The sequence below is a fragment of the Micromys minutus genome (genome assembly GCF_963924665.1).
Source record: "Micromys minutus genome assembly, chromosome: 5".
Classification (NCBI taxonomy): domain Eukaryota; kingdom Metazoa; phylum Chordata; class Mammalia; order Rodentia; family Muridae; genus Micromys; species Micromys minutus.
The window spans coordinates 65,271,384-65,295,745 of record NC_137974.1 but is presented as its reverse complement, the minus strand read 5'-3'; the positions used below and the strand labels follow the sequence as shown (position 1 = coordinate 65,295,745).

At 41.9% G+C, this 24,362-nt stretch overlaps 1 protein-coding gene across 1 annotated transcript in view; it reads left to right on the top strand.

Annotated features, from left to right (window-relative positions):
• PKHD1 (PKHD1 ciliary IPT domain containing fibrocystin/polyductin) overlaps nucleotides 1-24,362 on the top strand; it is a gene marked incomplete at both ends in the record, with an annotated part of 432,805 nt that overhangs the window by 20,995 nt on the left and 387,448 nt on the right. The window contains 16 exons of the mRNA XM_080917462.1: nucleotides 1,933-2,011; nucleotides 3,265-3,339; nucleotides 4,539-4,603; nucleotides 5,067-5,106; nucleotides 6,156-6,226; nucleotides 8,097-8,198; nucleotides 9,053-9,148; nucleotides 11,363-11,504; nucleotides 12,072-12,186; nucleotides 13,008-13,286; nucleotides 14,876-14,965; nucleotides 15,065-15,155; nucleotides 16,353-16,495; nucleotides 18,354-18,481; nucleotides 19,043-19,218; nucleotides 22,828-22,966. Coding sequence (XP_080773588.1) covers nucleotides 1,933-2,011; nucleotides 3,265-3,339; nucleotides 4,539-4,603; nucleotides 5,067-5,106; nucleotides 6,156-6,226; nucleotides 8,097-8,198; nucleotides 9,053-9,148; nucleotides 11,363-11,504; nucleotides 12,072-12,186; nucleotides 13,008-13,286; nucleotides 14,876-14,965; nucleotides 15,065-15,155; nucleotides 16,353-16,495; nucleotides 18,354-18,481; nucleotides 19,043-19,218; nucleotides 22,828-22,966 — 1,831 coding nt within the window. The remainder of the gene's footprint in view (nucleotides 1-1,932; nucleotides 2,012-3,264; nucleotides 3,340-4,538; nucleotides 4,604-5,066; nucleotides 5,107-6,155; nucleotides 6,227-8,096; nucleotides 8,199-9,052; nucleotides 9,149-11,362; nucleotides 11,505-12,071; nucleotides 12,187-13,007; nucleotides 13,287-14,875; nucleotides 14,966-15,064; nucleotides 15,156-16,352; nucleotides 16,496-18,353; nucleotides 18,482-19,042; nucleotides 19,219-22,827; nucleotides 22,967-24,362) is intronic.

The window sequence follows — 24,362 nt, the reverse complement described above, 5'->3', positions numbered from 1 at the left end:
CACATGACAAAGCTTGAGTCTTTAGGGCTGGGAAGTCAATGGTGTGGCTTTGTCAATACTAGATAGACATTATTATTATTATTATTATTATTATTATTATTATTATTATTATTATTATTATTATTATTATAGCAGCAGCAGAAAATTTGAGGCCCCAGTCTTCCAAAAATTCTGTGACCTTTGTCTCAGTCCTCAAGATGGCACAGTGTCCATCCACCTAAAAGGGTCAGCACTAGGCCTGCAGTGAATACAGATGAAAGTCCACTCTTACTCATGACACACAGAACAGCATGAAAAGAGCACACAGATGATGGTGACTGATGGTGACTGTGATGATGATAATGATGATGATGATGAGAGGGAGGAGGAGGAGGAGGATGGTCAGCAGCTTTAAATGCTCATGGAGAAACTCAAGAGTTTTCTAGATGCAGTGACCACAGGTAGCCTGGAGGTACCCCTTTTCAGGTTTTGAGATCTTACTGGATTAACAAACAGCTCTCTCATATGTAAAGCCAATTTATAAATATTACTGCCTACACATCCCGAGTAGCTGGGGTTCTAGGTATATGACATCGTACATGGCTTACTCTGTCTTTGCTCAGTGAACAACGTATGTCCAACATCCAGACTTCAGCCCTAATTCTGTTGCTCATTTTGTGCTTGGTTTTTAGTTCCTGTCCATTTGGCTCATGAGGGACTTTTATCTTTTGTACTTAGAGTTAGGGAAACGACTTAGGATCCGGAAGACTAATCAGAATGTGCAACATGGCCTCTTTATATGTTTTTTTTAATTTTGTTTTCTCCTTTTTGTTTGTTCTTTGAGAATCACATATAATATATTTTGCTTACATTTCTCCTTCCCTACCTATCCAATTTGCTGTTCTCTTTTAATTTCCTTAACACACACACACACACACACACACACACACACACACACACACACACATGGTCCAATTTGTGCTGCCTATATACCTTTGGGTGTGTGACCTTCCACCAGAACATAATTGACTTACCGGGGGCCACTCTAAGAAAATTGACCCCCACCTCCCAGCAGCTACCATTTGCCCAAAGCTCTGTATCTATGGATAGAGTTTCACCTTCCTTACTCCACACCAGGAATTTGTCTGCTTTCAGCCTGTCTGGGTTTTGTGCATAGTGCCTTCACAAGCACTGTGAGTTAGTTTGTGCAGCTGCCCTAGTGTGTCTGGAAAACAGTGTTTCTCACTCACTGTCTCTGCCCCTCACTCTTCCATGATGACTCTTGAGTCCTGTGGGAGGGGTGTGGTATGGAAGTCTTCTCCAAAGAGCTAAGTACACTCTAACTCTTTCCCTTTGCAAGTTGTCCAGTTGTGAATCGGTGTTAATCCCCATCTGCTACCAAGAGAAGCTTCTCCGATGAGCAGTAAGATGTGACACATAGAACACAGATGCATCACGTTAGATGTAGGATGCCACACGGTGTTTAACATGTGCACACACTGCACAATATTCATATTGAAAGGTGAATATCTCTCTCCTCAAACATACCTTATATTTTTTGAGGACGCTCAGAATCCTTTCTTCTTGTCTTTAAAACACAGTACATTGACATTATCTGAAGTCACCTGTTTGTGAAATAGAATGCCAGGGCTTATTTTTCCAACCTAAGTAGAACTTAGCCTACCTTGTCACTGGTTCTTTCTAGCCTATGGCAAACACTAGTGTACTCTGTGCAATCAAAGCTTTTAGGCATTACCTTATTTTAGTTTTTCTAGTGTATAACCTTGGTCACTGGGTTCTAGCACTCATTTTACATTAATATCATTTATTAAACATGTTAACTTTATACACCTGTGCCTTGTTGGGTACATGCAACAGAACAAACAACACAATTTATGTTGTAAATTTGGAGTTTGAACTAAGCACATTACATCTTGAACTCTTCTTAAACAGGAGAAATAATGCACGTGTACAGCTGGCTCACCACTGACCGGCTGGAAACCTTGGATCCCGATGTGGACTACTTGGACAGGTTCGCACGTCTGTTCCTGTGTTACATGTGTGCTAGTTGGCATCCTGGGGTCAGCTTCCTCTGCTGCAGAAACTCGTAAACACTTGACACAGAACTGCTATTTTTCTCTGTGCAGTGTATGGTCCCTGTCGCACCAGATTTCAGCTTTTACTTTGTGAATGTGATTGCAACTGGCAGATTAAGTTGCTACCTTTGTTTGTTTGTTTCTTTGTTTCTTTCTTCTTGTTTGTTTTTCCTTCCTTCCTTCCTTCCTTCCTTCCTCCCCTTTTCTATGTAGAGGCTGTGTGAACTGCACTATAACTACATTCATGTGTTTTTCCTTTTGGTTCTTACCCTTCCTTCCACCTTGAGGGCAAATTCTTTCTAAAGTGATACATAAACAGAAACGTCTAGGAACCTCTCTTTTTAGTTAGTTATTTCCCACCTGCTCATTCCGAAGTCCTACTGGTGACATGAGAGGGAACTGTGGGCTCAGGCACATAACAGGGGAGGATCCATGAGCTCAGGCATTAAAATCTGTGCAGCTGGTAATTTTTCCAGAGTGATTAGATGTGAACATGACTTTCTTCTACGGACACATCCTGAGTATAAAATGTTACTTTGAAATCTCCCATGCTGGGGAGAGGAAGACCAGAGTTCATGGGGAGCCATAAGCAACTGCTATCCCCCAATAACCATAGTGAGGATTTTTAAGGCAGAAGAAACAGCTCATTTAAAGAACTGCATAGTGTCTATACACAGTATTTAAATTTTTCTTCACCCCACAGTGAATGTCTTAGAGGCATTTCTTATAGCTTCTCCATCTTTTTAGTTCTTCCATCTATTTTCACCCATTAGAAGTTATCAAACTTCTTTTTCTTTTTAAATTAAAAACAGACTTTTACTGGAAATAGAAAGTCCAAGTACATCCTTAGTCAATGTGACATCTTTACTATGCAGACCTGTCTCAACCTCAGTGTGTGTTTGTAAAAGGGACAGTGAAGGTGCAAACTCTACAGCGGTGCAGACCAACCAAGCATGGCCAGTATGGGGAAGGGTTTGTAAAAGCTCCATGTGCAGTGCGGAAGTATGGGCCATGGGGGTGCGTCTGTTCTCTGGGAGAAAAGTTATGGTCTGTCACTGCCTCCTGCAATGGTACCCTGTAGGGCCAGAGGAGAAATTGTATAATGTTCTGCCTCTTGGCAGCCCTGTTTACTGGGAGCACTGCACTATTGTTTCTCATCTTTGTTTCTGTTTTTTACCCACCAATCCAGCCCATTGATCCTGCAAGCTGGAGGAGACAAATGGTTTACTCCTTGTTCTCTTATAAATAGGCAGACAGGAGGCTGGTGAGTATTTCTGTTGTTGTTGTTGTTGTTATTGTTTTCCCGTGAATGTGTGTGCTTTCAGTTTCTTCCATATGGCAACTGCATATGCAAATATTCATCATTTCAAAAATGGGAATCACGGGTAATATTTTCTCTCTGTAGGCTTATTGAAAAGGATGAAAGGCTCAGTTATCAGTTGAAAATAAACAGTAAAGGAGAATCTGAAACCTTTTGTGAAGATGAGTAAGCAATACTTTCTAAAGTCGTACATTACCAAAGCTTGCCCAGTGGGCTATACTGAAGGTAGTCAGTAACAGTGATAGATATGGTTACTAATATTTATTTACAGATGAGAGAGTGTTTTTCAGAGAGCAAGCAGTAGACTTGGATCTGTATGACTAAGCAAGCTTCAGAACCCATGGAGTTACCTCTGTAACTATAATGACCAGGAAAGCAAACTTTGCCTGAAACATGTTTTTTTTTTCTTTCCCCCCTTTAATATGCTTCTGGCATTCATGTTTGCATGTGCATGCTTATATGTAGATATGTATGTGTGAGGCTTTACGTGGACGTGCAGGTATGTTCAAATTAGATGTGTTGTAATCATAAAAGATCTTTTTCCAACTCTATTCAAAGAGACAGTCCCTCTTAATCAAACTCAGAGCTAGCTATAGGTAGTTTTGCCCACACTGAGTTCCACCCTGAAATGTTTAAGAATGAGTGTGTACATGCTGTGGGTCATACAGCCAAAGTATGGCTGGATCCTTACTAGGTGGATTGACTTTGCTTTGAGGCTATTACAAGAATTGTGTGCTTATGGCCTGAGTTCTTGGGATAAGTTTTTAGCGGAGCCAAATTCTATACTATAGTTACTTTCTAGTGTCTTCCTTTTGCTTGTCCAAGAGTGTCTGTTTTTAGGTCATGTCTCTTGATAGTTTTTTTTATTATACTTGTCATAAAATAGATTTTTGGGAAAGAAAACTAGATAGAAACTAGGAGTAAGTTAAATTTTATTTGCCACCCTGTATATTTGCCATAGGGTTTATGTATTGACAACTCCAGTTAGTGTTATCCTGAGGATAACCTTGCTATAGATGCCTTCAGTATGTATCAGTTTCCTCTGGCTAATTTGACTTCTATTCATTGGTTGCTTTCTTCAGAGAGCTGAGAATCCCAAACAGTTGTTTGGTTATTCTGACTTCAGTATGTTTTTTCTACAGTTTTCCTATCCAGGAGGAACAAGGCCTTGGGACAGTGCAGTGCCGCGTGGAAGGAAATTACATTGGTCTGTTTTAGGACTATTGTTTAGAAGAAAATAATTTATTTATTGGTATCCAGGAAGGAAAACAAAACCACATTTCTTATATGGAATCATGGGAATAATAATAATTGCTACTGAAGTAACTTCTAAAAACACCACAGAAAACAACTTTCATGTCAATTAATTTAATTACCATAATCATTAATTTTGCTTTACAAGTGATCATGTTGACAATATCGACCAGTGGTTAGGACTTAAGTCATGCTTCACCTAAATCTAAGCCCAGCATTTATTTGCCATACATGTGCTCATTTCTTCATGAAAGCCATAGTGTTAATTCTCTGAAATATTTAGCTGGGTAACATGAATGAAATTCCAAGCTTGGGCAGTAATGATGGTACTGGAGTTTTAGGCCTAGGGTAGCAATACCCTGACCCAGGAGAGTCCTGCACAGTCTTACATTACTGTGTATTTCTTTGTGTTTCAGGTTCCCAGAATGTTAGTTTCTCAGTATTTAACAAAGGGAGGTGAGTAACTGGGGATAGACAAATCTGCCTGAGTCTTATTGTCTGTAACATCCGGTGTATGTCCTTTAACCTTTATAATTCTAGCCACACACCAGAGGATATAGTAAGCTTCCCAAACCTCCTGGATTTTTTTTTACTTGAGAGAACATTGTGTACTGACTGACCTATGGGTATCACAGATGTTTCAGTGTTCCCATGACACAAAATTTTAAGAAATAGCTCTTCAATCAAAGTGCAGCTGTCGTGTGTGTGTGTGTGTGTGTGTGTGTGTGTGTGTGTGTCTGTGTGTGTGTTGTGTATGTGTGTGTGTTGTGTATGTGTGTGTGTGTGTGTGTGTGTGTGTCTGTGTGTGTGTTGTGTCTGTGTGTGTGTTGTGTATGTGTGTGTGTTGTGTATGTGTGTGTGTGTGTGTGTGTGTGTGTGTGTTGTGGGTAACAGTTTCCAGAGACATGTGTCATTATAAGAACTTCCCTGTTCAAAAAAGAAAGAATTCATGTTTCACCTTTTTTTTTTTTGGAGTCAACATAAATTACGATTCTGGATTTCTGTGTGTGCCTTACTTCTTATTCCAGTACATGTTTTTGTCCTTCAAAGTACATTCATTGTTTGATTTTAATTTTATTGTGATTATATCAACATATTTCATGTGAATATATAGCTCAAAGTTTGTATTTGTTTTTCTCTTTCTTTATTCTCAAGAACAAAACTCATCTACTCTATTATAGTAATCTATTGTATCTAATAGCTATTGTAGGACTCTACCTTACCTGTCTAGTGCACATTGGCTGAGTATTAGGTCCATTCACATTTTCTGCTGCATTAAACACTTCTGACATCCCACAAAATAGAGATTATTCTAATACAACCTTTTTTCCCCTATGAGAACACAAGCTTGTATTTATTGATATTAACTTTCCATTATCAAAAGGATCTGGTGTCCAAATTATTAAATTTAGAGGTTATTCTGTTAACTCCTTTTCAAGAAGCTGATTAATATAAAAATACAATTGTAGGTGACATTTTTCAAAAGCCTTTGTTTTCCTTTGGAGGTCGACGGTGCATAAGGAAGCCTGGCTGATCAGTGCTAAGCAGGAACTCTTCCTGTACCAGACTTACCCAGGTACTCTCTCCCCTCATCCTGTCTTCATCATCCCTTTCTGCACTCAAAGTTAGGCTCTCCATTTCTTCTGGCGGGTTTTCTGTGACCATTAACACAACCTCTTCATTCTGGTTAAAGGTAAACTGCTTGTATCTGTATCAGCTCTGGTGATTAAAGTCCTGCACTGATCATTGATATTCTGAGAAATTAGATGCGATGGCTCTTGCGCTTTCTTTACAGCTTGCATGCACACAAATGTAGATGCTGCAGCTCAATCGTGCATTGCGGCCTCTTGATGCAAGCAAGAGATGAAGTACACATGGCATGCATGAGGCTGTCGCCAGTGTAACACAGCGGGGCTGGTTTACATTGAACTTTTTATTTTTTCAAAGAGTAAGCATTATAAAATAACAGAAAAAGCATAGGAATAGTGCAATATAATAAGATGATAAAGGTAATTCAAATTAAATATTATTATTAAACATAGATTGTATACATTTATGTTATACTTTTATTGAACTTTTAATACTTTATTATCATTTGGCAGCTTCATAATTTTAGTTATTTGTTTCCCATTCCCTATTTTCTCCAAAAGTAGATATAGTCTGCTATACATTATTTTATGAATACATATAACTATACACTTAGTTTGTCAAAGAGAACAACTCTTCTTTCTCCTAGAAGGAATCAGACTTTAGACTGTCAGTATCTAAAGAAGGGATGAGGGCCTGGAGAGATGTCTTGGAGGTTAAGAGAGCATACCGATCTTGCAGAAGACCTAACTTCAATTCCTAGCACCCACAGGAGAGAGCTCAAAACAACCTATAACTTCGGCTCCAAGATAATTTGATATCTTTCTGTGGGGTTGCAAACCCCTTCAGCTCCTTCAGTCCTATCTCTAGTTCCTCCATTGGGGTCCCTGTGTTCAGTCCGATGGTTAGCTGCAAGCATCCTCATCTGTATCAGTAAGGCTCTGGCAGAACCTCTCAGGAGACATCCATATCAGGCTCCTATCTGAAAATATCAACCAACCAGACCCCCCAGAGCTCCCAAGACTAAACCACAAAAGAATACACATGGAGGGACCCATGGCTCCAGCCAAATGTGTAGCAGAGGATGGCCCTGTCTGACATCAATAGGAGGAGAAGCCCTTGGTTCTATGAAGGCTCGATTCCTCAGTGTAGGGGAATGCCAGGGCAGTGAGGTGGGAGTGGGTGGGCAGGGAGGGAAGTATCCTCATAGAAGGAGGGGGAGGGAGAAAAGGGAGAGGGGAAAACTGGGAAAGGGAATAATACTTGAAAGGCAAATGCATAAACTATCCTAAAAAGAAAAAAAGATAATCTGATGTCATCTTCTGATTCCCGTAAGCATTTCATCTCCCCACACCCCATAATTAAAAACATCTTTAAGGAAAGGATAGCATGAAAGCCTAAGAGTATGTTTCACATTTCTATAGGGAATGCAGATTGGAGGAAGAGTGGGTAAGGCATTGCGTGCACCTGGGGAAGAAGCCTGCAGGGTGAGGAAGAACACAGGACTGGGTGACAAAATGTCCCAGCAAGCAATCAGTTGTTGAGTCTTTCCTGTGGTGTGACCCATGTTAAATTATATCCAATGTTAAATTAAATCCCTGATGTGAAGAGACATACTTCATAAGGAAGCATAAGAGATTCAGGAACGTTTGCTGATACCCTGAGTGACCTTTTCTATACCTACTGACCCTCTGTAGTATATATTTACAGTCCTTTTGTTGTTATGTGTCTTAAAAACGACTATTAGAAAAACTTTAACTGTTGCTTAACTTGCAGTATAAGAGATAAGTGGTGGTGGTTTTCTCTGGGTCACATCACATTATATATTTAGAAGCTTACATTTTTATAAACTCTTGCAGAAATCCTATCTGTGTTTCCAAAAGTTGGGAGCCTTGGGGGAAAAACAAACATCACCATTACAGGAGATTTCTTTGACCCTTCTGCCCAGGTTACCATTGCAGGTAATTATGCTAAAATGGCTGAAATAATGGTTCAGCTTTAAATGCCGTAGGGGTTTTTAATCTCTTATCGCTCATGGCTTTGAGGGGAAGATTTCTTACATTTGAAACATACATTTATGTATGTTTGTATGTTTGCAGTGTGCATGTATAGGTGTGAATGCCTGTGTTTGTATCTGTGGTGTGTGTGGTGTTTATGTGTGTGTATGAGCATGTGTGCAAGAGTGTGTGAACATGTGCCACTGCACTCCTGTGGAGGTCAGAGGGCAGCTCCCCATACCAAGCCCTTGAATCCTCTGTCTTGAAACAGGGGTGCTCCTGGCACACGCTACACTCACTCTCCCCACAGAGCAAGAGGGTCAGCACCTCACTGTGGAATGGAGTTGCTTTGTGCGACTTGCTTGCTCATGGCCACAAGGTGCTCCACACTCGTCCCCTGCTGCACTGCACAGTCTCTTTCCTGACCTCCTTCTGTCAGGGTGACAACATTTGCTACTATCCAGACTCCACCCTTGACATCAATAGGTCCCTGTTCAGCCTTTACTTTCATTTGCTCATGTGTAAGTGCATGGCATACATACATACGTGCATTCATGGCGTGGTGTGTGTGTGTGTGTGTGTGTGTGTGTGTGTGTATGTGTGTGTATGTGTGTGTGTGTGTATGTGTTTGTGTGTGTGTATGTGTGTGTGTATGTGTGTGTGTGTGTGTGTGTGTGTGTGTGTGTATGTGTGTGTATGTGTGTGTGTGTGTATGTGTTTGTGTGTGTGTATGTGTGTGTGTATGTGTGTGTGTGTGTGTGTGTGTGTGTGTGTATTTATTTACAGTTGTATTTATAAACTTTAAAAATTCTCCGTAGGCATCTTATGTGATATTAGTCATGTGTCTCCCAGGAAGATTGAGTGTACCACCAGGGCTCCAGGAAACAGAGCAAGACTCACTGCTCCTCAGCCAGGTAAGAAGTTCACTAGGGCTGCTCAGCAAACTCTCCGCTGCCATGCTTTGTCTCAAGGATCCAGAGAATAGAGGGAAACATGCTTGAATTCTGTCTTAGCAGTGCGACTAATTGGATTCCCCAATGCCATGGCCAAGACTATTCTATCGGAATATCTTAGCTTCATTCCATTCCTGGCACCACATTCCTAGCCCCAGCCATATGTCTAAGCAGTAGACATATTCAGGCAGAATATAACTGCCACCAAGACACTGTGGCTACTGAATGGAATCCCCAAACTGCCTCTCTGCATTTGGTAGGGCGGTTGGATGTTTATCCGCTGGAGACAGGAGCAGTGGAGCATGCTTCTCTGTGCTCAGAGTGGCAGCAGTAGGTAGGTCAGAGAGTAAGGCCCGATGGAGTATATTTAAATGCGGTTTATTTCCCCTGTGGGCATTTTTCTGTTGAGATCACAAATGGGTATGCGCAGTGACGTGGCCACCAGCATCTGCCTCCGGTAGACAGCAATGGAGGAGGCAAGGCAGCAGGTTCCACCCGTCCTCCTTTGTTTGAAGCTCTCACATTTTCTGCTAGGCATTAGCACTAGAGGCTCTAGTTTCGTTAAGGATAAGGAAGGTTGGCATGTTGCTCTGTCGAGAACCACAGGTTGCAGCTCTGTACATGAGGCGCTGACCTAATGCTCAAAGATGTAGCCAGTCACTTCGAAAGGCTCAGAACCGATAAGCAAAATTGCCCTGCAGGGAAACCTTCCGAAAGACAGTCCTTTGCTGCGCAGAGAGAAATGCAAAGGTTTGTCTTGAGAATTCTGGAGCTCCCAGGTTGCCCGTGTTTACTTAAGGAGAGCTCCCATCCACGGAGACCAAAGTACCGAAGTAAGTAATGCAGAGAAAGTGTGTTTCCTGCGTCAGGAAGCAGAAGGTGGTTCCCTTGTTGAGCGTTTCCTGCTCTACTCATGGTAGGATCATTTCCAGAAAGCAGCTATTTGAGTAAGTTATGCACTTTTTGAAAAGCCATTGAAGTTGTCCTATGGAACGAGGGCAAAACATCGCGCAAAGTGGGGATTCTCCAACGGGGCTGATTCTTGTCCTCAGGGGACAAGATGATATTAGCATCCAATTAGTTCAAAGCAGGGATGCAGTTCTTCCTGCAGTGTACAGCATGGCCCAGCAACAGAGCTGCCCAGACTAAAACAGCAACAGGGAAGAGGTTAGGAACCTCAGCGTTACAGTGCTATTTTTAACATGCTTTGGATTCTCTGTTTATCCCATATTTATGATCCATCTTAGGGGCTAATAAGCAACATTAGTGGTTTATAATAAAAGCTACGATAGGTATTCTTTACTGAGTAATAACTCTATTTCTAGATCCCATAGTCATTGACTATTGCTTCTAGTTATTATCAGCCCTATTTTAATGTATGAGTGAATGGAGACTCAGGGTGTTGAGGAATGTCCCCAAATTTCATTCCTAGTAAATGATAGACCTCGAATCTGAATACACAGTTGAATATGTCTAGAGCTTTAATGCCCATTTAGGATGATTGCACAATATTGATCAAGACATGTATCCAATATTGATGCCCAGTGTCTTTTGCCTAAAGATTTGCTTAACATAAAATGTAAATGTATAAGTACAGCACCAGGTAAAATATCACATAATAAAACTATGCCACCAATTGGCCTCATGTGTGGATCCACACATTGAGGTCATGATACTTGAAAAACTTGAAGGACTGGCAATTTTTCTGGGAGATGGAAATTTTATGTAATAGAACTTGCAGGATGAACCAGGCTTTCAAGTTCATGTCCAGCTTCTGAAGACACAAAGTCAGGCAACGTCACACATTACTGTCACACAGGCCACTTTTCTGAACAGAAGTGTTTGTTCCTTTATGCCCTCTCCAAAATGTGGTCTTCTTCTGTGGCATGGCAGCTGAAGTCTTCCTCCTCTCCTCTTTCCTCCCTCTGAGAAAAATCTCTCCTCAATGTTTCTCATTAAGTTGGCCTTTCCAAGAGTCTACTTTCTACCCAGGGAGTTTTTTTCTAGAAAGTTCCTAGTCTCTACAGAGTCTCTCATGGAACTACCCTGTTTTGGACTGTGGTGACTCCCTATCCCCAAAAGCATCTGCAATGCTGTTCACCCTGTAATTTGAGTGGGGTCTTTGTTGTGAGGAGGAACCCTATCTGGGGGTTACAGGATATATGTGTCTTATAGGCAATCGAGGACTCCTTTTTGAAGTTGGAGATGCTACTAAGAATGTGGAGGTGACAGAAGCCACTCCAGGGTACAGGTGGCAGATAGTGCCTAATGCCAGTTCTCCATCTGGCTTTTGGTCAAAGGAAGGGAGACCTTTCAGGTATGTTGTGAATTGGGAATCCATAACAAGAGTATTTTGACTAATTCAAGTCAGCTAGGACATAGGGAAGAAAGCAATGATATTTCTAGGGGGTCATTTGTCACATGGGCCAGTTCAACAGGAGGAGCATTTGACAGCATTCTCAGCCAGGGTTGGTCATTCTGCCGATCATATGACCTTTTGTAGGTATACAAGCAAATACAGAGCAAAGTGTAGAACACATATTTCCTGTAATTATAAGTCTGCTTTGGAGATAAGTGCTCTTCTCGGCCAAACTTCCACATTGTCCTGTATTATGGTCATGTTTGTCTGACAGATATTACAGCTGCAAAGGGCTGTGTGCAAACTGCAATGCAAAGTAGGTGCATGGAGACTGAGCCGTGCTGAGTCCAGACAGGTGTGCTTGCTTTTTCTAGAAACCTCAGAATAATCCTGTGGTATAAGAGTCAGTTGTTTTTTCCTTATCATTTCCATAATGAGGAACCAAGTGCAAGAGCTGCTATATGCTGGTTTGTTGATCTAGGCCTTGTTTAGTCTCAGCTGACTCTGTGCTCTTCTGTGTTACAGGGCACGGCTCAGGGGCTTCTTTGTGGCTCCAGAGACAAACAATTACACATTCTGGATCCAGGCAGACAGCCAAGCTTCCTTGCATTTCAGTTCTTCCGAGGACCCAAGGACTAAGGTATTCACCTTCTCTGGGTTGCCTTCGCTGGGCTCATCATCCTTCTCCCTTGAAAGAAGAAAGGACCAAAGATAAAGCTTTCCTGTTCTATGGTTATCTCCCTAGTTGACCATGGATATTAATTGTTGCAGAGCAGTTTGGTGACTGTAGTGGTGTGGTAAGCCTAGTATCATGCTACATTTTGACAGTTTGCTAATAATAGTTATCTCTGCGAAACATGCACATCTCTACTTTCTATGAGAAAATGAGGTTTTGGAGAATTGTATGGTCTATTTAGAACCACTTGAATAATAAGGGAAGAGCTCACAATTCAAAATTAGGTTGGTTTGACTATAAAACTTGTGGTTTTCCCATCATTTAGATTAGCATTGTGTAGGAATGTTCTATCAATCTTATGCCTGTAGAAAACTGCCTGCATTCTCTTGTGCCATTGGCAGAGACCCATGATGTTCTTAGTCGGCTTTCTGAGATTGTTTTGCTTGTTGGAGAAAGTCATGGGTTTTGATGAGTTAGTACCATTTACGGTCTTTTTAGAGTTTAATACTATCATTTTATATCATCACACAGACAGAGTATTAGGGCAGGGGCTATTTCTAAATATAACTTACAAGTTCTAATGCAAACACAGTGCACTCGAGGGGGAGAAAGGAAGAGGAATGGAGAAGCAAACATAGCCACAGAGCCAAAGTGAGCAGGCTAAGTCGTTGGAAAAGTGAAGATTACTTAAAAATTGTCATGTTGGTAGCTTTTCAGGTGATCATTACTTGAGCAAAATGCATGGCAGATTCAGTGTTGACCCTGATTGATTTATTTGGGCACAGGTAGAAGTGGCCTCTGTTGGGGTTGGCACCGCGGACTGGTTTGACTCTTGGGAGCAGAATGGGAATGAAGGGAACTGGCAACAGAAGACAACCAAGCTAGAACTGCGGGGCGGAGCCAAGTACTACTTGGAAGCAGAGCAGCATGGGATAGCTCCCAGCAGGGGCATGAGAATTGCTGTACAGATCCACAACACCTGGCTGAATCCAGATGTGGTCAACACTTACCTTCTGGAGAAACACCAGATTCGAGCCCAAGCCCAGAGACTTCCAGAAATACAGGTTTGTGTGTCTTTCTAGTCCCGGAAAAGTGAACCACAGGAAGAGTGGAGTCTTCCTGAGTAGAACAGCTGGCGGAGACTAAGGAAACCTAAGACACAATTGCAAATCCTCCGCTTCTGATACATCATAACGAGTGTAAAGACAAAATTCCTTTTCTTTTCTCTTCTTTATTTTTAAACATTACTTATTTATGTGTATGTGTATGCGGGTTCCAAGGCTTATATGTGGAGACCAGAGGAAAATTTGCAGAGGTTTATTCTCTCCTTTAACTATGTCGGTCCCGGATAACCAACACAGGTCCTCTGACTCAGCAGCTTGTGCTCCAACACACTGAACTATCTTGCTGGCTGGATAAATCCATTTCTTAAATATAACTTTTATTATTGAGATCATCTTTCTTGGTGACTTATTGTTGAAATATCTGAATTCCACAAAAGTCTTTAAATTTTCCTTAGACATTTATTTATGTGTGATTATTTTGCCTGAATATATATCTGTGCACTGTGTGTGTGTGTGTGTGTGTGTGTGTGTGTGTGCTTGAGCACGCACACGGTTGCCTGGTGCCTGTGGTTCCCTGGAACTGGAGACTGGAGATATAATAGTTGTGAACCACTGTGTGGTCACTGAGAATTGAAACCAGGTCTTCTTAATAAGTAGCCAGTGTTCAACTTTCCTGCCTCAGCCCTTCCTTCCTCCCTCCCTCCCTCCTTGCCTGCCTCCCTCCCTCCTTCCCTCTCTCTTTCCCTCCTTCCCCCCCTCTTGTTCCTCCAAGTATAGTTAAGAGTCATTTGCGCGCGCGCGCGCGAGCACACACACACGCACACACACACACACACACACACACACACACACACACACATACACACACTTAAAACACATGAAATACCATAGCTTTTGACCCATTCTGGGCTTTTACTCCCTATGTGCTCCGTTTCTGTCAAGGTTGTACTGAGTCTTTTGGTTGTGCTCTGTGTCTTTGTTGAGCAACTTCAGTAGACCTTCTGCTGTCACTCACCTTTTCTATACAGAGGTGAATGAATGTGGACTCCACCTTCTGCTGCTTCTGGTTAAGTATAATGGGAGCATAAAGAACCACCAAGAAAAGCAGAACAGGGCAAATGCTTCATGAGTCCTAACTCAGGAGGAAAGGATGATGTAGCCAGGAGAGCCCATCTGCTGAGATCACTGTAGAGATGGGATAAGCCCTTGTGAGGAAGGGGTATGGGATGTGCTGGCTTCTGCCTCTCAGGCTACGCCTACGAGGAAACATTTGTAAAGTTTCAAAAGTGAGGTGGGAAGTGGCCGACCTTCATGTCACATACCCTCCAAAGTGTGCCCTGCGGTGGCAACTTTTACATCAAGTGCACTTGAAAAGTGCCACTGATAACTACGGGCTTAGAGTTGACATCATTATAAGGAGCCTTTCATTTGACAGTGATTTCTAGACCATGTCGTGTCGTTAGAAAATGGAAACTATAGTAAGATGGAAACAGTCCGCTGAGTATCTGAGGATCTGTGCTCTCTCCTTGACAGACTCTATGACTGAAAGTCCCTGCACACCAGTGACTTTGTCTCTCTTGACTTTTTAGGTGTTGAATGTGTCTGGTAAAGGAAAACTTTTCCTCACTTGGGGCAACGTCTCCAGCCAGTCAATTCCTACAAATGCCACAGCCCACCAGGTGAGGGTCTCTTTCCAACAGTGAAGGTAAGCATGGGAAATTTAGGGGTGTCCTTTAGGCCTGATGCTTGAATGACTACATTTTTATTCATCTTGATAGATGCAAACCACCATCGAAGAGTTGCTTATGGTGAAATGCAAGCTGGTGCCCCTTTCAGCGAGTGTTCTACTCCGGCTTGGATTTGAGCAAGGTGACTCCTGTGTTGACAAATTCTGGTTCTTTCCTCTATCACTGTCTTCCCTTTTGGTTCTTTGTTTTTTCTTATAGCATAGGAACAATCTCTATTTCTTGACCAAATGCTAATAGAGCCAAATAAAAGTGTGGCCACTGGATCTGGATGGAGTGGTGTGTCCAGGACACTTCCTCTACTTGAGGGAGGGAGATGTTCTGGGTGTGTTCCTCTGGCAGTTGAGTGGTGAGAAACACCGTCTAGAGAGTTCACTCTAAACAGGGAGAAGAAATAGGGTATGTGTGGCAGCATAACTTTAAAAGAAATCTTGTTTATTTCAAAATTGAAATGCCTGTCAGTGATTTTTATTGGTTTGCTGATGGTGACTAAACTCTGAAGCTTTGCATGTGTTCCACACAAGCTCCTTGATTGAGCCATACTGGCATCTTGTTAATTAAAAGCAAGCAAGCAAACAAACACACAAACAAATGAAAACAAGTTTTGAGATAAGATCTCACTGAGTTGTTCAGATTAGCCTTGAACTTGTGACCCTCCACCCTTAGCTTCTCCAGTAGCTGGTACTACAAGTGTGCCCCACCATTTCTAGATGATACAAGAGAATTATTATATAAGAATTCAGACAAAATTGTTGAAATATTACAAATGTACTTTGTTACCCTCCCCTATCACTGGCCAATGAATTCTAAAAACGATTCTTAAAGTGAACTAAAGCTTTATTGAGGGGCTAGGTTTCCCTAGGATCAGTGGTTAAGAAGATTTACACCTCTTGCAGTGGGCACAGGTTCTATTCCCAGCATTCACTCCAGTTCCAGGTGATCCCATAATCTCTTTGGACTGACATCCATTGGTTCCCACGTGCACATAGCACTTACACATGCTTGGCACACATACATATAAAATAAATTAATAAATATTTTCTATTGCCATTTCCTTTTCTCTTGCTTCTCAATATCATAGCTTTTCCATATGCTTTTCATATCTTGGCACACAGAGAAAAAGATATTAGCATTCCGTGTTCTGAGGCAGCCATAATGGTTTTCTGATAGCTAATAGAACCTCCCAATTGGGGTGTACAAGGCCTGTAAATTCTTCCCATCTATCTCTAGGCTGAGGGACCAATGCTACTGTTTATTTCCTGTATATAGACTTGTGTTTCATGGTTTTGTCTGTGTTCCTATGTGTTTGAATTATATACAGGCTTAGATGGCTCCAGGTCTGATGGGGTCATCACCAGTTCAACTGAACCCTTCTGTGGCAGATTCAGCCTTGGTCGTCTTCGACATCTTATCCTAAGCCCTGTGGCTGTCAACAAGGTCTATCTGTTCGATCAATACCCATATGTGAGTGTCCATCCTCTTGTCTCTGGGCTTGGCAAGTTGGCATTATTCCTTGGGCGTGAAACTAGAATAGTGGAAGCACAAAAGAATGACTTCAGTAGTGTGCTTTGAGCTGACGTTTTAAATACCGTAACTATATTTCCAGGATCTGACTTTTGTATTGATACCTGAGACGGTTACTGTTAGCTAGAAGGCCTATAGAGGGTTTTATTGGTTCAGATATTTTCTTTGTACTAAGCTGGAGAAATACTGCAGATATTGCAGATGGACTCTGATTTGGAAGCCTAACTACATTTTGTGTGCTCTTAATGTCTTACTAAAGTACATGTCTTGGCTTACTCATCTCTAACATGGTTAATGTTGTGGTTCGGCTCTCAGGAATACGGTGGAGATCAATACAATAATGTAGTAAAATATTTTACAGTACATAGGATTCAGTTGACCATAGTTATCATTTTTATTATTGTAATAAATGTGAGTAACTAGTGGATCAATAGATATGCCTGCTTCCTTTCTATTTATTTAATTAAAAACATCTACACATATGTACTGTGTTTATCTACATTTCACTGTACCCTCTCCACATTTCAACTCTTCTTGTGTTCCCTTACTCCCTCCCAAGATCATAACCTTTTCTGTTAATTATAACACACACTCATGCTCACATGCATGCACACACATGCACATGCACACATGCTTTCATGCACACACAGGCACACACTTCCTTCATAGTCCATTTAGTATTTCCTATGTGTATGTGTGTTTGGAACTAACTGCCTAGGACTGGATCACCTATCAGTAGCCTGGTCCCTGAGGAAGATGGATTTTCTCTCTCTCAGTAGCCCTTAATTATTAGATATGTATAGGTAATTTTTCTGTATGTATTTGCATATGTGTACTGGTAACTGTGGAAGCCAGAAAAGGGTGTTGGCTTCCTAGGAAGTGGATTTACAGATGATTGTGAGCCACCGTGAGGATGCTGGGAATTGGACCCATGTCCTCTGGGAGAGCTGCCGTTGCTTTTATCTACTAAGCCATCTCTCCAGCCCCTCTTGAGCATTTCTTACATTCTTGGTTTGGTTCCTATTTCATCTTCATAACAGGTGCCACTCATTGGTTCTGGAAACCAAAGTCAGTGTGTATGTGATTGCAGAGTTCATGACAATCTGCATTTTTTCAAGTTGAGTTGTAATGGGAGTTGGCTCAGGTCAGAAACCCATCTATCTTTAACCTCTTCTCTATTACAGGGGAATTCTGATGGGTACCTTTGCCCTTTAGGGGATAATTGGAAATGCAGAGAAGTATTTTTTGCTTGTCATAATGGGAGAATTGTTATTGGCATTTGGTAAGCAGAGTCCTGGGATGCTGTTAAATGTTTCAGACTATAAAAGACAGTTTTCTCAATGGTTACCCTGCTCTCCCAAAGGCAAGAATGTGGAGGTTAGAAATACCCCATGCCAAATACTTTCGATTTTGAATTGAATGTAGAAATCAGGTGTGCTGGGCATGAAAGTAGAAGGAAGGCTGGGGCAGGATCAGCGACTTGCTGAAGGTGTCTGGATTAGAGCAGGGATTTCAGAATTGATGCAATTAAGAGTCCTTATTGCGGAACTCAGAACTGAACTTTGAAAAGGCTCTTCATTGATGGCCATTTTCTCTTGTCCTCAGAGAAAGTAGTCACTGTATTATTATCTGGCTTCCTTGATGAAGTCAAGAGCAGTGCTTTATGCTTCCTGTTAGACCGGAAGCCAGAGGAATACAGCACCTAGACTCCTCATAGCATGCTGCAAAACTTTCCTCATGTAGTGTCTGCATTAAGCTTCTGGCAGTGTATACTGAAAGGCATATTTGGTATCCACAGCTGTGCCTTGCATACAGAGGCCATATGAACAGGACCCTGGACATGACTGTTTCTGTCCTATTTGGCTTCCAAAATGTTATGAAAACTATCACCTGTGACTGGAGACTTGCAGAACCCCAATCTGAAAGGTAACCATGGTGGGAAGGTGTGGATGGATTCTGCCTCCTAGGGGCCGGATCAGTTAGTTGTCTTGGAGACAATGGTCCATGTGAGATACCAAGTATCCCATTTGGGCCTTAGATACTAACTTGGGGCTTTGAAATTATTCTACCTGACAAAGCAGTTTCACTTATGAGAAACTGTGATAAATATAGAAGGTGTCTGACAGAACCCTAGCATCACATTTGGGACAGAATGTTCAAGACATTCTTTGACGAGAGAGATGAGGAGAACTGAGGCCCTGAGAGTCTGTGCTTCACTGAAATAGATCCCGCTAGCAGGGCTGTAATACAATTAAGGTACCCTCTCTGTTGATTCTGTTCTCTATCCAGGATGGCCTCATGGTTAGAGCCTGGTATGTAATCTGTTTAAGAGGCACAATTACATTGTTACTTAAAAGTGCTGCTGATGCCCACTGGATGACTTTGTGTCCACTGATTATGTAGATGAAGGTGGGCTGAACCCAGGGTATAGGGGGCTAAGGAGGAGGCCTGCAGACCTTACCTACCGGTCCCACTTTGCTTTGGCAGCTGGCAGTTTACTTGTATTAACCTCTGGGACACATGTGTATATCACTCTGAGGATTCCCAGTCTTCTCTGGCAAACAACCCATTGCTGGTTCATCAGATTGACATCCTTCCTGTGGCTCCCGAGGCAGGCCTGCTCTATGTGGATGAAATTATTCTTGCAGACACCAATGTAACAGGTGATTACAACATCTGCTGTTCTCTTGGGGCCTGCCTGTCAAGTGCCTACCTCAAACGTTTACACCAGTGATTGCTTTGCCCCCTCCTCCAAAGGAGAGAATGGGTGATTCTTCAACTTCCCTGCCTTGGTTTGAAGGCAGATGGGGTTGGGAGTGTGTGCCTTAGCTTCTGTGTCTCTCTAGACAGATTTCTGGCTGTCTCTGTCTCTGTCTTCTGCTTATCTCACAATTTTCTCTTGCTTTTTTTTTTGTGCTTGTATTCCTACTCCCCATGTTACTACATTTTGGCTTGGAAGATTTATTTTTCTCATATGTAAAATGGGTACAATAAAGAGTATACCAATAAAATCATCGAGATTAACCAGAGATTAATGTAAAGTTACCCCTTATGTCTTTTGACTAAGGAAGTAGTTAAAAGTACAAAAATTGTGATTATTATTTTGTTAGGCCAGCAGGGCATTTCCATCTCCTCTAGCCACAGTATCCTGTCATATAGAGTTCTAGAAGCAGTAGTCAATATTAGATCTTATATATGGGCTAAAGGTCTGATCTATGGCTCTCTGGATAGACAGCTGGTGCTGCAGGGACCAAACTGCCTCTTTTGTCCTCTCAGACTCTTGCTACACAGTCTGAGTTCAGTTTTGATTCTTTCCCCACAGAGTCTCCTTCCTCCAGCCTCTCTTGGGGATAATGTTCTTTCCTGATAATGCTGGCCACTGCTCCTAAGGACACAGAGCTCACCCAGATGAGGTTGGCCGTGCATGGGCACTGATGGAAAAGGCTGATGGTCCAGGTTCTTTCAGGGCCACCAGCCTCCCAACCTTTGCTCTCTCTTCTTTTCTATCAAGTTTGTTTCTTATGACTTTGGACTCAGTTCTTCCATATTTCCCAGCTTTCTAGTCTATAGAGAGAAGGTGACACTGTCTCTTGTCATTTTATTTACAAAATGTACAACTCTTGAGCCTTTTTCCTAGAAGTTGCTAGCCTAAGGGTAAAAGAGATTGCAGATGGCTCATGAGAGAATGATCAGCTATGAAATTGTTTCATATTTTTAAATTGTATGTTTACTCTTTATTTATGTGTGCATGTGCACACATGTGTGTATGCCACAGTGTACTTGTGGAGGTCAGAGGACACATTTGTGAGTTGTTTCTTTCTATCTGCTGCTCTGCCTGCCCTTGGTTGCTTTTTATCTGGTGGTCCATGACCACCCCAGAGTGTTATTTTCACTCACTTTTCTTTGGCGTGTTGTTGCCACGTCTGGAGCATACACACCTCATTCCACGGCCCTGTGCTGGATCTTCATGCTCCAGTGGCCTCTCAGCCATTGCTGTCACACACTGTCCTCCACGGCCCAGTAAAACCATGACTCAATAATTAATTAATTTAGCAATCAGATTTATATGCTAAATTCTCAATCCACAATCCCTTTAAACAATAAGCTTTCAACCAGTTGACAAAGATATAAACCACTCACCTAGATAAGATAAATTGACCCATAGAAATCCATCCCTTAGAGAGTATACTTAACTACCTATGGCTACTCAGAGCCGCATGGACAGAGATGGGTTATCTTCATCTTTCATGTTGAGTCTCCCACTTCTCCTCCTCCTCTCCTCCTTCCTAGACTTTTCCTCTGCCCACCCTGCCTTCTCATCCAATGATAGGCTTCACCTTATCCTGAACCTGCCTTGCTGCATAATGACATCATCCTACACTATCCACCTTTGAATCGCTTCTGGGGGTTTACACTCAGGTTTCCAGGCTTGCATGGCCAGTAACTCTACTTAATGATAATTCATCTTGGGATTCCCCCTTTAAATTTTTTTGGTATCATCTTTGATGTACATGAAAAATACATCTTTTGTTTGTTATGTTGGTTTAAGTGTTGTTTTGAATAGTTGGGGCATACAAAGCCCCTGCTACCTGTTCAACATTGCTTTTACAAACATGAAAGTAATTCTATTTAGATGCAGGTTGAGAAGATGAACCATATTTGCTGGTATCTAAAATAACTGACTCGAAGGCTTTTGTCATTTCTCAGACTGTCCAGATAATTTGTTGGGCCAAGCCAATCAGTGTTTCTCCATTTAAATATGTGTGGGAAGCTCTAGTGGATAACAGGTGCCATTTTGCTCCCTACTCTCTCCTTTGCATGCCAAGCTCTCACTCGGAACCAGTGGTTCTCAACTGTGGATAGTGACCACATTGGGGCTGCGTTCCAGATATCCTGCCTCTTAGTTATTTACAGTATGAGTCATAACAGAAGCAAAGTCACAGTTATGAAGTAGTATGGAAATAATTTTATGGTGTGGGGCTCACAATATTAGGAACTGAAGGGTCGTAACAATTGGAAGGTTGAGAACCTCGTGATGTCAAGGACCCAGTGCTCTTTCTCACTGTCCTTACCTTTTCTCACAAATGCTCTGTAGATATAGACTCATCCAGGGAAGAGACAATGAGGATAAGGAGAAAGGTGGGGTGTGGATAAGAAAGAAGGCTGGGATTGGTGGAGCAGTTTGCTTCCTTTCTTGTCAGTTTGCTCTGCTGACACCCCAAGAGTTTTAGTTAAGGGCAATATACACTACATAATTGAGCTCAATTGTCGTGATTAACAACGCACTGTTTGATCAATATAAGATGTGCTCATATTAGCCTTTCTGGAAGTTTTTTTTTTTTTTTATTCACAGTGGTAACTTCCATCATCATCACTATCACCATCATCATCATTTCATGTTGTTCTCATGTCCCCTCTGGTCTATGTATGAGGAAATCAGGTCAAGTGGGGGGTTATTCTCAAAGCCTTTCCTTCTCTTCTTTCTCTCTGCCAGTACCCACAACTGAGAGTTGGGGTAGAGAATGGAACCCATAGTTTCCTGACACTGTCTTCTTATCAGGGCTTGTAATCACATTGAGCACCTATTATGAGCCAGTGTTGTAGTAAGAATTGGGCATGTGGTATCAGGCATGGTGGCGTCAGGCATGGTAGCATGTGTCTTTAATCTCAGTCTTTCCAAACTACCTGCCATGAAGATTTTTCTCAGTCACACATGCCATGATCCTTGATTTAGAAACATGAGCATTGGGGAGTCTGTGTTGATTAGCAGTGTGGGGAAACCAGGATTTGAGTTTGTGTGTTTCTGTGCACATATCACTTCACACTATGAACAAATGCTTGGGTAGCACACTTAGTACATCCCTCAGGGGCATAACATTCTGAGGGAGGACCAACCATCTGTGCACCACTAAAGATTCCAAAGCGGTGGGAAGGAAAATGTGGCTGTTACCTGCACAATAGAATGTAGGGGTGTCCTAAGAGGTGTTTGGCTGGTGGGAATTTATTTTTATTTTATTTATTTTTTTGCTATGAAATTTATCTGCATCTTTCTATATGATCTTTGCATTTTTTCCTTGGTAATACGCTGAATGTAGTCCCCCCATAACCCCTACATGCTTCTCTGATGGTAGTAGGTGGAGAGAAATCTATGCTATATATATGCTTGGAAATCTGAGTGACTCAGCCATTTCCAGCTGGAAATGTTCACTTCCTGAGTCTCTATCTTGAGTTGTATGGCACTAACTCAAGTTATATGGATCCCTGGTTTCTAGTCTCTCAAGCAGAACCTGAACTAGCCCACCCAGGTGGGAATGTGGTGGAGTCAGTATCTGTGGTGGGCGTTCCTCCAGTCTACACCATAGCCTCCTGGTTGGCAGGATGTGGCTCAGAGCTCCCTCTCATCACTGCACGGTAAGGAGTGGTTTTCCTACCTGTGTCCCTCTTTAGTAGCCCCAGATGACTCCGTGCACTTAGGTACAGCTTTTATTGGGGTGCGAAAACTCTCTAGCTTACTGTTTAAGGCACTGGTTTCATCTCGAGTATGCTGTATGGGACTCAGATGGAGATTTTGTTTAACAGATAAATTGCTGGGATCTAGTAGGTTTGGGGTAGGGTCTTCTGAAAAGTTTGTATTTTCAGTGATCAAGTGGGGCTGATTTATTTGTATTGAATTTGCATTATGATAGCTTAGTTTTTATGCCGGTCAGAGTAAACACCATTTTCTGTTTATGCCCCCAATTTTAACCCTACTGTATTTGATCTTAGAATTCTTTCAAGCAGCTCAAGAAACATAAATAGGCATTTTCGAGAGTGCACCAGCAGATGGTGCTAGAGTATCACAACCCTGGCTTCACAAGCTGTTGTAGATTTCAAAGCAGCAACTAAGGATCCTTGAAGTTCCAGAACTATATTTGTGTTTTTCATTTAATTTTCACTTAAAACTCAGCAAGATCATCAGAATCCAAACGCCCTGTCTTAGATGTATACTGCACGTTCATGTGTGTATAAATATCTGTACATACACGTAAACTATGAAATAAATTCAATATGTGTTACAGTGTACAGGTACACACAGAGTGTTCCTGATAACCTTCCACTCTGAGTTTTTCTTAAGTCCTTGGGCTCCTCTGGAAGCCTGTGACCATGATGGAAAAAAGGAGTCTGTCTGGGACCTACCTTACAAAGAACACCAATCCCATTCACTATCTAAAAGCCTCCTCAGAAGTCTAATGTTCTAAAGCCACGTCCCCGGAGACTAGACTTCAGCATGTGACTTTTGTGTTTGAGGAGAATTCAAGTAGTCAGGGCACTGACTGGGCGGATTCCATCTCAAGTCAGCTGCAGTTATTTGGATATATTTGCTTATCAAAAGCAGAGCAGCCCAGGCTGAGTGTTTGCATATAGGAAGTTAGTGAGGTGGAGTAGATGCTTCAGCAGGGCATACTGGGGGGAAGCACTGTTTGATCAGTGCACACTGCCCCTGATATGCAAATGAGGATCTAGAAAGCCACACCCATTTTGAACCAGAGGCGGAGTGGCAGGTGGGTGGAAGAATTGCTCTGGGATGTCTGCACACCCAGGATCAATGTTGGTAGTATAGTCTTAAAAATGCCAGATATCATTGGCTTATGCTCTGAGATCAAGAATCGACAAATGGAACCTCATGAAATTGCACAGTTTCTGTAAGGCTAAGGACACTGTCAAGAAGACATAATGACAGCCAACAGATTGGAAAAAGATCTTTACCAATCTTACATCTGATAGAGGGCTAATATTACATATATACAAAAAACTCAAGAAGTTAGAC